Source organism: Dermacentor andersoni, chromosome 9 (genome assembly GCF_023375885.2).
Source record: "Dermacentor andersoni chromosome 9, qqDerAnde1_hic_scaffold, whole genome shotgun sequence".
Taxonomy (NCBI): Eukaryota; Metazoa; Arthropoda; class Arachnida; order Ixodida; family Ixodidae; genus Dermacentor; species Dermacentor andersoni.
Window position 1 is genome coordinate 85125113 of NC_092822.1, and position 12975 is coordinate 85138087.

The 12975-nt window shown below is 46.8% G+C and overlaps 2 protein-coding genes across 11 annotated transcripts in view; one reads left to right on the forward strand and one right to left on the reverse strand.

The window, feature by feature from the left end:
* LOC140213109 (uncharacterized) overlaps positions 1-12975 on the reverse strand; it is a 292692-nt gene that overhangs the window by 259631 nt on the left and 20086 nt on the right. For all 5 annotated transcript variants that reach the window (XR_011890047.1, XM_072284240.1, XM_072284241.1 and 2 more), the window contains exon 2: positions 3349-3462. Coding sequence is in view for 4 of the 5 variants with exons in the window: in XM_072284240.1 (XP_072140341.1) it covers positions 3349-3390 (42 nt within the window). In the remaining variant the exon portion in view is untranslated. The remainder of the gene's footprint in view (positions 1-3348; positions 3463-12975) is intronic.
* The window catches only part of LOC126528334 (cell adhesion molecule Dscam1-like), a 124250-nt gene that overhangs the window by 95637 nt on the left and 15638 nt on the right, over positions 1-12975 (forward strand). For all 6 annotated transcript variants that reach the window (XM_072284238.1, XM_072284239.1, XM_055069271.1 and 3 more), the window contains 3 exons: positions 899-1121; positions 3443-3541; positions 10731-10916. In XM_072284238.1, the coding sequence (XP_072140339.1) occupies positions 899-1121; positions 3443-3541; positions 10731-10916 (508 nt within the window). The remainder of the gene's footprint in view (positions 1-898; positions 1122-3442; positions 3542-10730; positions 10917-12975) is intronic.

The window sequence follows — 12975 nt, forward strand, 5'->3', positions numbered from 1 at the left end:
GTCCACTGACGAGACACCTTAAAAGAACGTCACAAGACCCTGCCATGCAGCAATTTCGGAACACAACAAAACTCGATGAATTTTTGGGCTTATAACGTTTCCAAAGCTACACAGTCAGCTATGAGGCATGCCATTGTGTAAGCGTCTCAATTTCGACCACATGGGGTTGCCTAGCGTGCACCTAAACCATGCCGCACGAGCGTGCTAATTTGCTATCACCGCTGCCGGGAATCCAAACCACAACACCGTGCTCTGAAACAGAACGCCACAGCTACAGCGCGGACACACCAGTACACATCTGAACGCTGTGTCAAAACAGTAACTTTCCAACCCGATTCAGACTTGCACGGGTGGGAGCTTGCGGTTTCTTTTGCTGTTTCCCTTCCTGGTGTACGTGATTTCACTGATAGCCACAGCAACACTGTTACCATAGCGGAACTTAGCGATACATTAAAATATTGCTTTTTTTTTCCGCGACGTCTTGCTCCTGCTCACAGCACAAGCCGGCTTCTTTTCCTAAGTACCTCTGTCGCGCGCAATGAGATGTACAAGGCTTAGCACATGATGTACAGTCCCGATACCATTCGGTGACGCAGGTTGTCATTGCTGTTGTTTTGTGGGCCTCGCGCGATCCATCGCTGTTTGAGCAATATGCACGGTGAGATTTACAAAGTGCCTTCGAGACTTTCAGCTAGCTTCGGTGGTTGACAAACTCAAAACGTGCGACTTGCACATGGAGCGTCCACTGCTCCGGTTTGCGCACTTCTTACACGAGACGACCAGTTCTATTCAAAGCTTACGGTCTTGCGTGATCATAGGCTTTCTTGGCCAGCCATCCCGGCACACTCAGTCGCAATGGTTTACTATGGTTCCCGCTGCGCACGCCCCCACCATACAGCCCCCTCCGGCAGACCAGCTGAACGGCGAGCTGAAGGGCTACTACATCGGCCACAAGATGGACGGCACACCATTTGTGCACGACACGGTCAACAGGGACACCGAGCAGCGCACGTTCCGGGGCCTCCAGGCAGCCTCCACATACCGCTTCATGCTCAAGGCCTTCAACGAGGTGGGCTCAGGGCCGGCCTCCGAGGAGGTCGCCTGCATCACACTCAACGGAGGTACGTAATACACTACATAGTACATGCACATGGAATACAGTGGTGGCTAGCTGAACGAACCTAATTCTTTCCACGAGCGGGTTTGTTTTTTGAGAAGTCAGTCCAGTGGGACACGCTTTACTATTGATTCCTATGGGAAGCCTATTAATTCGTTTGCGAACGCTACTTAATCATACGAAAGCACAGAAAAAGAGAAAGGAATAAGTATTATATGACATGCTAGACGAAAAAAGGTGTCAGGGTACTTACGCACATAAGATTATTGATGTTCGAGATCTAGAAAGAGAGGTGGTGGAGGAAATACGACTATTTCCGGTAGTGTTTACACCCACCTACGCGTTTAGAAACACTTCATGTTGGGTCTGACCAATCTGCATAATGGTTTGTGCTCCCGTTAAATACATGCAAAACCAGCTTTACATCAGCCTGTCATGTATTTCTCATCCGACAAGACTGCGGCGTGGTACGAAAGGCGAAACTGCTGCCCTACTGATATCTTCGAGTCGATGCGAAAGCGTCAAAATTTTCGCTGTTCCACGAGTCCCTGTACTGACCAGGGGTAGCGTCAGTCCAGCGCTGGATGCCGTACGCTTAAAACGAATTCCGCTTAGCACAAATATATTGTGCCACTTCGAAGGAACACTGAAGAGAGAAATAATTCGAGTTGTGTTTGTAAATTACCATTCTATACAATGCCAAAAAGGCTGCTCTTGCTGTGAGATGTTTCGTGAGACAGAAAAGACGTGAAAGCAAAGGACGGGTGGCGACGCCACGTTGCATTTCCTGCGCCAGCCCGTCATGACGTCATGAACTTTGATGGCGTCTGCTCTGGCCTACTGAACTGATACCCGTAATAATCGATCACACTGCATTCTGAAGGAGGCTCATAAGACTGAACATGTCAAGTTTTCCGGAACTTTTACTGCATCATAAACGGCTCAAATGAGAAGAAATATTTTGAAATTCGCGACGTTACAATGATGTACCTGTGCTGCACTTCCGGCGTGAAATTCAGAAGATAGAACTTTGACCACCCTTTCCCTCTTTTAATAATGAACCTTTTATGTGGAAACCAACGAAAATAGTGTATTCAAACAATACTTGTTTAGGGATCCCCTAATGCCAGTGTTAAGGTTGAAGTGAGTGAACGGTGACACATGGGGGAAGTAACGCCTAAAAGAGATAATTACGACATGGATGAGCGAGTTGTAGCTGTTGACGGGCGTTCCTGCCAATTTTATCCATCAAATTATTAGACAGCTATACGAAGTAACAATATATGTTTTATCGGCCTTAATGCTTAATGACTAAGTTAAGAAGCATGGTGTCATGAGCACACAGACAAACTTGAATGCATCTCACTCGATGACCGCGGAAACTCGCTGTCAAAACCCTGGTGCGAGGAAAAGCGGCGGCGGCAAGCGACTTGACCTTCGTGCTGCCTCTCGCTTCAACGCGAACTAAGCGGCGAGAATGCAGCACACACGAAACCATCAGCCTTCAACACACCTAGATTCAGTACCGACCAAGGATCGCTTTCAAGAAAGGGCCTGCGCGGCAGCGCTCAGCCACTCCATGCGCAGCCACAATAAGCGGTTCGGCACCATGGACAGCAGGCAGCGAAATACAAAATAGCGACGCGGATAATGGATGCTAGTGCATTCATTGCATGTTGTTTTTTATTACCCACACCAGCTGTAAAAAAGGGGACTCGAGACAAAGGCAACACGAAAGAATGAGGGCTTTAGACAGTTGGTCCGTAAGTTAACACACATTACCGGAACATTTCCACAACGCAGCGCCTGTATCGTGCCGCCTTTGCCTGTTTGTGTACTGTCTTTTAGTGCTGGTATCGCAATACAAGGCGACGGAAATGGACACACCATGGCTATCACAAAAGCGGCCAGTCGTGAACAAGGCTGCACCGCCTCAATATGGCATCACGAGTATTCTGCCGAGACACCTCGGCTCATGAAAAGGCAACTTGCCGAACGTGGAAACCATACTCGGATCTTCCGTACTGCATGCTGTGTGAACAACCTAGAGTCATGCCTTTTCTCGCTCTCTCTCTCTGTTTTACTCCCCCATCTCCCTCTCTTGTCACTGTGCGTGCGGTGTTATATCACCATTTAAACTGCTGCGACGGCACTCCTGAATGAGTCTTGAGAGTGTTCCTTGTAAAGAGGAATAAATGCGAAAATAAAGAAATCTGAATCAGACCGCTCACCGTGAGTAGTCGTTGCTTGTATCGTTGCTCACGGGTGCACATCTGTGTCTGTGTTTTGCTTCAAGTCACCGCTCTTCACCCAATTCTCTTGCAGACCCGCCGTCGGTGCCGAACCTGCGAGTGACAGGCATCACATCCAGTTCCGTCAGCTTGCACTGGAACAGTCCTACCTCCGCCGCGTCACCAGTCATACGTAAGTTCATGCAGCTTTCCGCAACCGTCACCTCTGAGATTGCGTGGTGCTGTGCAGGCGCCGCACCGCAGGATCTCAGAGGCCATGCCATGACATAAAAGCATAGCCGGCACAGAGACTCCGCTTGCAATGCGTTCAAAAGGAGGCCCTTCGCCTCTTTGTTCAGGATGTCCAAACTGCAGGGGTACCTCAACTATACCCTGTTTCATACTTGGTAGTGCCCCACGCATAGGCACTAACTTCTCCTTAAATACAGTTAATAATAAAAAATAAAAGGCTGTGGAAGCCTAGTGCAGCCTAGTGTCCCTACACTCGCTCCAGCATAGTTGTGCATGGGTCTGCATCTTGGGTGCAGAAATAGCCAAGGTATGCAGGGAAGCCACTCCTCTTGATTGCAGGAGAAAAGCGCGGCCCAGTGGCAGCAGTGTGCTGTCGGTCATTCCACATAAGCCGTCAACAAGTTTCGTTTTACTGGTAAAAAAAAAAAACTAAAGCAAACAATGATTCCCGATAAATGGGAAGTGCTATAAATCTCCTGTACTTTGCATTCGACTATTAATAGAAGGCGTGCAACTATTCCACGTAGATCGAGGTAAATTGAGCGCAATAGCTGCTTGAGACGGCTACCAACTTTTGTACTGTGCAATTTGTCTAATACATTATCCTGAACTGCTAGATGTTCTGTTTTCATCCTGCATTGTGCACATTGATGCGCAGCACCCAGTGACAGCCACAACTCAGTGGCGCTGGGAAGCACCGATATTCCAAAAGGCTCTAATAATCGTCACACCGCAAGCTCGAACCACCAAAAAGAAGTAGCAGTTTCACTCGGAACGTTACTTGTTGTTTGATAGCAATTAACTTAAGCATGGTGTCAGGTGCGCCCCCAAAAAAACATGAACTGATCTCACTCAATGACCGCGAACAGAGGCAAACAAAGGCGAGCGAACACTTCTGCTACCTCTCGCTTTAACACACCTTCTAAACTTCATATCATGTGGCCCCCCCCCCAGCACTAGGCGCTCAGAAAGACTGCACATGCAACCGCCAGGCGTCTCAGCTCACGCTCACATGCTTTCCCTAATTCCAAAAGCAAAGGGGAGCACGATAGACTTTTATTGCATTTGGACTTTATACGGAACCTTACGGTGATGAAGAAAATTTACCTGGAGTGTCTGTATAATTGCTATTGTAATAAGAAAATGTCCTGCAAAGCTGTATCTACCGATGCGACACGCAATGCAACAAGTGGTACGGGGCGTGGCGGCGGTGTGGTGGGCAGCAGAACAGCCATAAAGTAGGCTTTTCTGCAAGAAAGAATGTTTTCAGCTCGCATAACTATGCTTTGACAAAGAAGGGCGCAAGCGGCATGTGAAAACAAACATGCAACTCTGCTCCCCCTGCAGGGAGCATACATGGGACATTAGTGTAACCGTAGAAGTCTTATTCCAGAAGTTTCCCAATGCAGTTGTTTTTGATTTGCGGTACTTCTTATCAAATAACTGGCACATAACAAGTAGAACTCATGGGCGTACAGGTACATCAAATCACATATATGTGCGCCTCTGTGCTTCCAGTATGAAATTTACTACATTTTAGTTGTGAGCGTAAGTGGCACACCGTGTCCGCTGGTCACAGAAATCGATCATTCCACTCATTCATTAGCGTATAAATCTAGGTGGGATGATTACGTGATATTTACGACCTACAGGTATGAGACTTACGTAGCATTAGATTATGTATACTGTCACCGACCGTTTATTCGGACCTCACGGGGACTGTGGAAATATCCGAATAAACAGGTGTCCGAAAAAGCAGATTAAGAAAAAAAAAAAAGAAAGAAATCCTTTATTTCCAGGCACTTATTCTGGCTCGGCAGTAGGCTTTAACAAATCGTGAATGCGGCGTTGCATGCTGTTATCAGATAAGCCTAAATTTCGGAGAGGGTCATACGGTCACTACAGACGGCTGAAAGCACAGTCACTGCTTGTACACGCTCTGCATGTGACGGCAGTGCAGCACATGGTGCGTCATCTTCCGACTTAAAGTCATTGTCCGGCGGTGCAGCAGAAACCTGACGAATGATCTCGCCGTCATCGAGTTTTGCGCATCTTAGTACAGCAGTGTGAGCACCTGTGAAACTGTCAAATGAGACGATGTCCGGAATTGCAATGCAACCACTGTGCAGGTCTCCGCAGAATATTTTCGGCGTTAGTAGGGAGCACATTGGAAGGCAACAAATCCTAGGCCTCCCGGTACCCGCTTGCCGGCATGCCCCAGCGCAGTCTGTGCGGGCACTGTCGGCGCCATTAGACACTTCACACAATGTTTCCGTATGCCACGTTGCATCACCGCAACCTCGATACAGCACATAAAGCAAACACTACCACGCCGTCATGCTGACACCAGTTCCAAAAACGAAAAACGTGGCCTGCTCGCAGTGTCGTGCACGAAGAAACGAACAAATCAGCTGCTGGATTGTCTTGACTTGGCTTCCTAGGCTGAGGCCGGAACTGCTGTTGCAACTCTATCGAACCAGGCGGAAACGATGATGAGCGGGGATTTCCAGTAGCGCCACTTCGTGGGGCAGCAAGGAGGCTCCGTTCAAAACAAAAATGGCGTTCAGCAAGTCGAACCATGCACTGGTCAGAGTCAGTGCATGGTGCTCTCGATCGAGTTGGCTCAAGGAGTGTCCGAAAAATCGGACAAGAGGTTGCAAGGTGTCCGAACTTTCGGCACTTGTTATACTGGCGGCGAAGAGTTACGGAGTCACCATCTATCGGAAGCGCCTCGCTGGCGTAGTATGAGGGATCACGTGGTGCGCTCCTCATAGGTTTTGCTGCCAGCGCTCGCTGAAAACACCATGCGTGAGCTCTCCCGGACATTTCTTCAAGTACTTTCGAAACGAGAGAAGTTTTTTACTGTCTAAATAATAATCTTGGGCAAACTGAAAGCACAGAATCGTTTACAGACGCTATCTCTTTACCGAATACGTACAGCGAACGCCACTGCGTGCAGTCGCCGCGATGGAGTCTCCCGAACCGGCTTTTTGCGTGAAAGGTAGGTAAACGCTGAGAGCAAACTATGCGAAATATGTTCTTATAGTGTTTGTATAACTAAATGGAGCGTAATAGAATGAAGCCTCAATGCAGCGATCGCACAGATTCACAGCGACCGACTGCATGTCTGCATGCTTGTCCGCGCAGCTTCACTTTCCCACCGTGCCATGAGCTTTAGGCCGCAGAATATGAGCATTTGACAGTATACAAGCAACCATTGTTGCCTGGTTGCTATCAGAGCTATTCAAAAATAATTTCATTGTAGAGACTTCGACGCCTGTAGGCGACGGATGTGCCGTCACGACGATTCAATATTTTTTTTCTTCTAAATTCTTGGGCATTTCCATATTATTTCTCGAGTTGCGTTGCACTGTATGTTTATCGGTGTTCTCAGCGTGCGATGTCTCGCTGCTTTTTTTTTTTGTAATCCAGTGCATTAATTCATAACACAAACATGACCATATGCCATGCTTTTTTTAATGTGCTGCTTACCGCTCCCTTTCCACTCCAGTGAACTTGCCAGTATCTATAGCATCGACAAGTTTATAGACCAACTGTCATGACATTAGTCGGGCAGTGACTCGGGCAAGCGTCTCAGTGCGCGTTTTCCGAACATCGCAGACCCGGCGCCGTAGCAGAAATCTTCCTCGCGTTTGTGCTTGCTGCATACCCGAGTTGTAGCCGATGACTGTTTGCTGGTTTTATGTTTCGCGAGCCAAGCTTCACGCAGCTTCTTTTCCTGCGGCTACGTGTGAATAAGGCTGACACCAGGCTCCATTGCGTACGTCCGGCACTGCGGCACCTAGCAGTAGCCTACCATGTTGCGCGCCTTCAAAGGCACCCACTGCCTATTCTAGTGCTTTCAAACGTTGTAAAGGAGACACTCTAAGCGGGAAAATCTCGCCACTAATTGAGATCCGCAGCGTACGAGGGAATTTAAACTCTCGTTTTCAGCTCGCTTCGGCGCTCCCGAAGCAGCCGACGCGGCCGCTATGTCCACGTGATCCCTAATAGCACGTCACGCCGACGGTGGCACCAGCTTTTCCAGTGGTGGAGCTCGAGGCCAATACATCATGGTCTATGGGGAGAATGGTGGTGCCGCGAAGCAGACCGAATAATCGAGCATGGTCCGAATTTTTGGAGTCCGAAAAATCAATCGGCGATTGTACCTACATATTTCTTTCAATGTGATGCAGTATTCTTTGTCACAAGCAATTATAGACGTCACTATAGACGTCAAGTTTCAAGTGTTCGCTGCCTGCTATGCTTGGAATGGAGTACATGCACTCTCTCTCATATTGAGGAAATGGCCATTGAACTGGTTCGGCTGCTTTCATGACAGCAATTTTCAAAGAAATTTAGAAACATGTTTCCTGATCCGACCAAGAAATTCCTGATCGCAGATGTACCAAAATTACAGAAGTTGGGAAATGCCACAGGCCCAGTGCTTTGGAATTCAGACACACCGGTTGCCAAAGTACATAAGTCTGCTGGCAGTCAAATATGGATGCCACCCTAATCACGTCGCATATGAACAATAAGTGAATTATTATATATGGATAAAATAATAAAGAATAAACCAATGTAATTTATACATAAAAAAATGCCATGCCCGTACAATTGAAATGAAAATTCCAAATACACACAGCACTAAGCAAAACAAAGTGCACAGTCATCCATTCAGCACATTTTTTTTTCATTTGTCATTTCAACAACGCTAATTCTTAGCAGGTAGAATTTGCGACAATGCACCAAAGCAAGCTTTCATCTTCTCGTACATTCGTGATAAGCCAGCCCACAAACTCGTACAGATAGACATTCAGGCATATGTTTAGACTTCGGAGCGCATTAACTGGAATTTAAGATATAAAAGCTTACGAAAATTGGGCACTTGTATCTCGCAGCACAAGCGATTTTAAATGTATTGCTTTTATCTCACGCACGCTGCACTGGCCCCTTAATTGGTTATGTTGCTGAGTGTGTTGGTTGTCAGTGTGGAGAGAGATTATACAGACCATGCTGCTCATACCTGCTTTGTGTCTGACATGTAAACTTGTGTAACCTACGTAAGCACTAGACTTTTCCCTGCGACTGTGTGCATATCGGTTGTGGTTGCTCAAAGCATACCGTGATGACAAAGCAAGTTGAAAAGTGCAGCACAACGTATGGTGGTAGCATGCAGCACTAACATGCTACTCGTCTTCTAAAAGATGTACAGCATACTAGATGCTGTACAGTCCCTTTGCACACTGCCTCCTGTGCTTAAAACTGCTATAAATATGCAGATCTCGCAGAAAAAGAAAGCTTGGGCAACTATACGACGTTGCAACTGCAGTGACACAAACAACATGCATCTCCGTTGAAGCAGAAGACACTGCAGGTTGTTCTCACTAAATTACCTCCACGGTATAAATCTGTCATATTAAATGCGATCGTGTTAAAGAAGTCAGGTTTAACAGCCTCCAGCGATGACAAGGAGGCTGCAACGCTCTTGAAATTGCCATCACATGCAAATGAGCAAATCAACTGCAACCATGCTGCGGCCCGTTGCCGCCCGCACCATACCCACAGTTCCCAGGCAACTCTCACGCTATCATCCTCATCATCACCATACATATGGCGACTGCCTTCAGGTGCTGGAAATTTTAGCCTATAGCAACATGTGTGCCCACTTTTATGTGTTTCACTGAATTTACTTTGGCTGCTCTCGCATCAAATTGTCACGTGCAGGATAGAGTGGAGCTAAATTCCTCTGCTTTGTGCTGCCGTAGCCACTATGAATGCAGCAAGGTGTGCTGGGATTATCGCTCTTTTCACCATCTACAATGGAACATAGATAGACCCAATGACGCTGCTGAAAAATTTAGAACTCCTCGACAATGATTGTCAATGTTAAGCAAACAGCTGAATGCATCTAGAAGGCTGTTCACTTTATTAAAGGAGTGATGCGCTTGAATGTGTACTTTTGTTGCAGTGAGGATACTTGGGTAGCATTTGTTGTTTCACTGTGTGGTTCTGTAGAGAACAGAACCGTTAACCAGCATATTTGTAACGGTAGTGTGAGCGGCTATACACAATTTGTCATGTGTGTGTCAATTTTAGCAGAACGAAAGTCAACTGCCACCCTCTCCCGTCGCCACCAGAGAGGGAGAGGGCGGCAGGAGAAGAGCAAGGCTGTTCCTCTCCGAGTGCACTACCACAGCATCTAAAGCTTCAGATGGCCCAAAGTGCTCACACAAAAGCATGTATATTTCAGAGAGCTCAAGGACAGTTGGCCTTTTGCATCAGCACCACAGTCGGCAGTGAAAGTCTGACCACTGCCAACCCCCATAAAAGCTGGCGAAACAGCTATTTGCGTTAAAAACAGTAAACGCAGAGAGCCGATGTTGATCACGCCAGTAGCTTGTGCTTGAGACGCATGCAAAACGCGATTGGTTGCATTGCGACTGGAAGGTGGCCTGATTTTCATCGCAGTGTTTGCACGAACTGAGAATATAACATGTAAAGAACTGTTCCAAGATAGGGAAGTTCTGCAAGCTAAGGTCTGAAGGCGGTACCCAAGTAAATTTGCACGAACGGCTGCTCAGAGTGAGAATGCTGCAAACAGGCTTAGTGCCACCACCAAAGTGCAAGATCATTTTATCAGGACAAAGCCAGCTCATGGCCATACTGTGAAGGACCACTTCTTCTATGAAGTAATCTGATCCACTCATTGTAATGAGTAATCAAACATTATGTGATGTAACTAAACAAAATTTTCTTCGCATAGCAACAACTTTTGTAAAATCCCATCCTCAGATGACAGTACCACTGCGAACATCCTGCATGAAGGGCCTCATCATCACCTTATATAGGGATACAGCATAGCAAGGCATTCGAACAAGAAAATGGTGTCCCAGCACCGTACAATATTAATCTGATCTTGACAACTAAATATCACAAAGTAACAAAGGAAAGAACACAGAATCTTCTTTGCACAGATGCCGTCTTGTATATATGGATCTCGAAGACCTGACTTGGTGCTAATGTTCACATAATTAAGGCAAACAAGCTATGGCTGACTGATGTGCCCTGGATAAGGCAACACCCAGTGGCACTTTTTCCAAATGCTCACCGCTCGCCCCGTGCAGAGTACGAGATCCAGTATGGCACCGACGACGGCGACAAGCGGCAGTTGCACATCCCGGCCACCAAGGACACGGTGACGCTGACGGAGCTGCGCAGCGGCACCCGCTACAACTTCCGTATGGCCGCCTTCAATCTGTACGGCCGTGGAGACTTCTCGCATGACCTGCCCGCCGTCACACACCTCTCAGGTGAGAGCTGCTTTCGTGTCACTTTTGGTCCTGCCGACCTAGTCACGCTTACGTGATGCAGTGCTGTCCTGGGGCCATCTTATCCTATTCGTTATTATATTCCATCTATCTACCATTCCATTATATATGTATCGTATATTCCATCCATTGTCGCACTGGGTGCCAGTGATAACCAAAGTGTGGCTTTATGCCATCCTATTATGAAGCACAAAAAAAAACGTAAAATGGAAAGAATCATCACAAACTGTGGTTCCTGTACTCTGTGAAGCTCCACTGTTTTCAAATCTTACGCGCTCCAAGTGGCTCACAGGTGACCGGGCTCTGACATAGGTCAAATCTGGACAAAACACTGACACATGCATCATCATCATCACCACCACCACCACCACCACCACCACCACCACCACCTGATTTACGTGCGCTGCAGTACAGAGGCTTCTGCCAGCAATCTTCACTTACCCCTGTCCTGTGGCAGCTGACACCATCTTATCACTACAAGTTTTCTAATTTTGTCACAGCGCCTAATTCTTTGCCATCCTCCCACTCCACTTTCCTTGTCTTGGCACCCATTCAGCAACTCTAATAGGCCCTTGGTTATCTTTTTTTAAGCATTACATGTCCTGACCAACTCCATTTTGTCCTCTTAATGTTTGCCAAAGTATTGGCTACCCCCACTTGCTCTCTAATCCACACCACTGTCTTCCTGCCTGTTATTGTTACACGTATCATATTTCTTTCGATCACTCGTAGGGCACTCCAACTTCTTCTCAAGCTTAACCTACAGGTTTCTGCTCTATATGTGTTTGTAACAGCAAAGTGGTGCAACTGCACACTTTTCCTTTTAAGCAATGCGGTAAACTACCGGTCGACTTGGTAATGTCTACTGTATGGGGTCCAACCCATTTTTATTCCTCTGTAAATTTCCTTCTCATAATCAGGATCTCCTGTGATTAAGTGGCCCAGATAAACATATTGTTCCACAGATTCTAAGGGCTGACTCCTAAACACCAATTCTCACTTGCTTGCCAGATTCTTGAACAAACTTAGTCTTCTGCATATGAATCCGCAGACCTATTGTTGGATTTCGTTAAGGTCCTATATCAATAATTTGCTGCAAGCCACCTCTGTCATTGAATGGGACAATGTCATCTGTGTATTGCAGGTTGCTGAAATACCTGCCCATTGATCCTCACTTCTATTCCTTCCTCATCTAACAAAGTGTGCCTAAAAGGTGGCAAATAGTACATACAAATTCTATAGAATTGTGTATCACAACACTGCGAGACAGGAAGCAAATAGACAAGAGAACTGCTGAGTCTAGCAAATCAAAAGCATTAAAGTGACATAAAAACTCCGATTACACAAATTTCAGATTTCGATCTACCCTCCCTCTGGCCAGGTATTCCTCAGAAGAAAGTCCTTCGCTGGCTAGGATGCATGCCTTGCAGAGTACAAGTAGAAATAGCAACAGCAGGAAGGCCTTAAAGGCAATAAAGGTGTGCTCAGAGTTGTTGGCACTTCGCTAAGCTTGCAGACAGAAATTTCAGGTGATGTGCTGTTATGCCAGGGGTGCCCTTTAAGGGAGTGCTGCTTCGGATGTGAAAAAGGAGACTCCCCACATCATTGAAAGCAGAGGTGCGGGGTGTGGTTGTTAAAGGCCTTATAATTACCACGCAGCCGAAAAGTGGCACTGTTCACTTCTCTTTGAAACACAGGAGGACAGGCACCTCCCTCTTACCCTGTCGAGTGCTGCGTGTTCTCAGGTTTTCACAGCACGGCCGTAATGTGTCGGTATGCGTTGGTGCTGTCATGTAGGACAAGATTGCCACAACAGGTTTTGGTGATATAATGGGTCGCCTTTTTCATGTCCAAAGCCACACTGCTCTTGGGGGGGCATTTGGAACTTGTCATGTGAAAAGGTAATGTAATTAATTATTTGCTATGCTCTCCAGGAATTGGCACATTATAGTTTAATTACTGGGCTGCCAGCTAGCTAATGAAGCAATAAAATCGAGATGAAAATTTTCTCTCAGTGCTCCTTTAAGAATGTTGCAGGTAC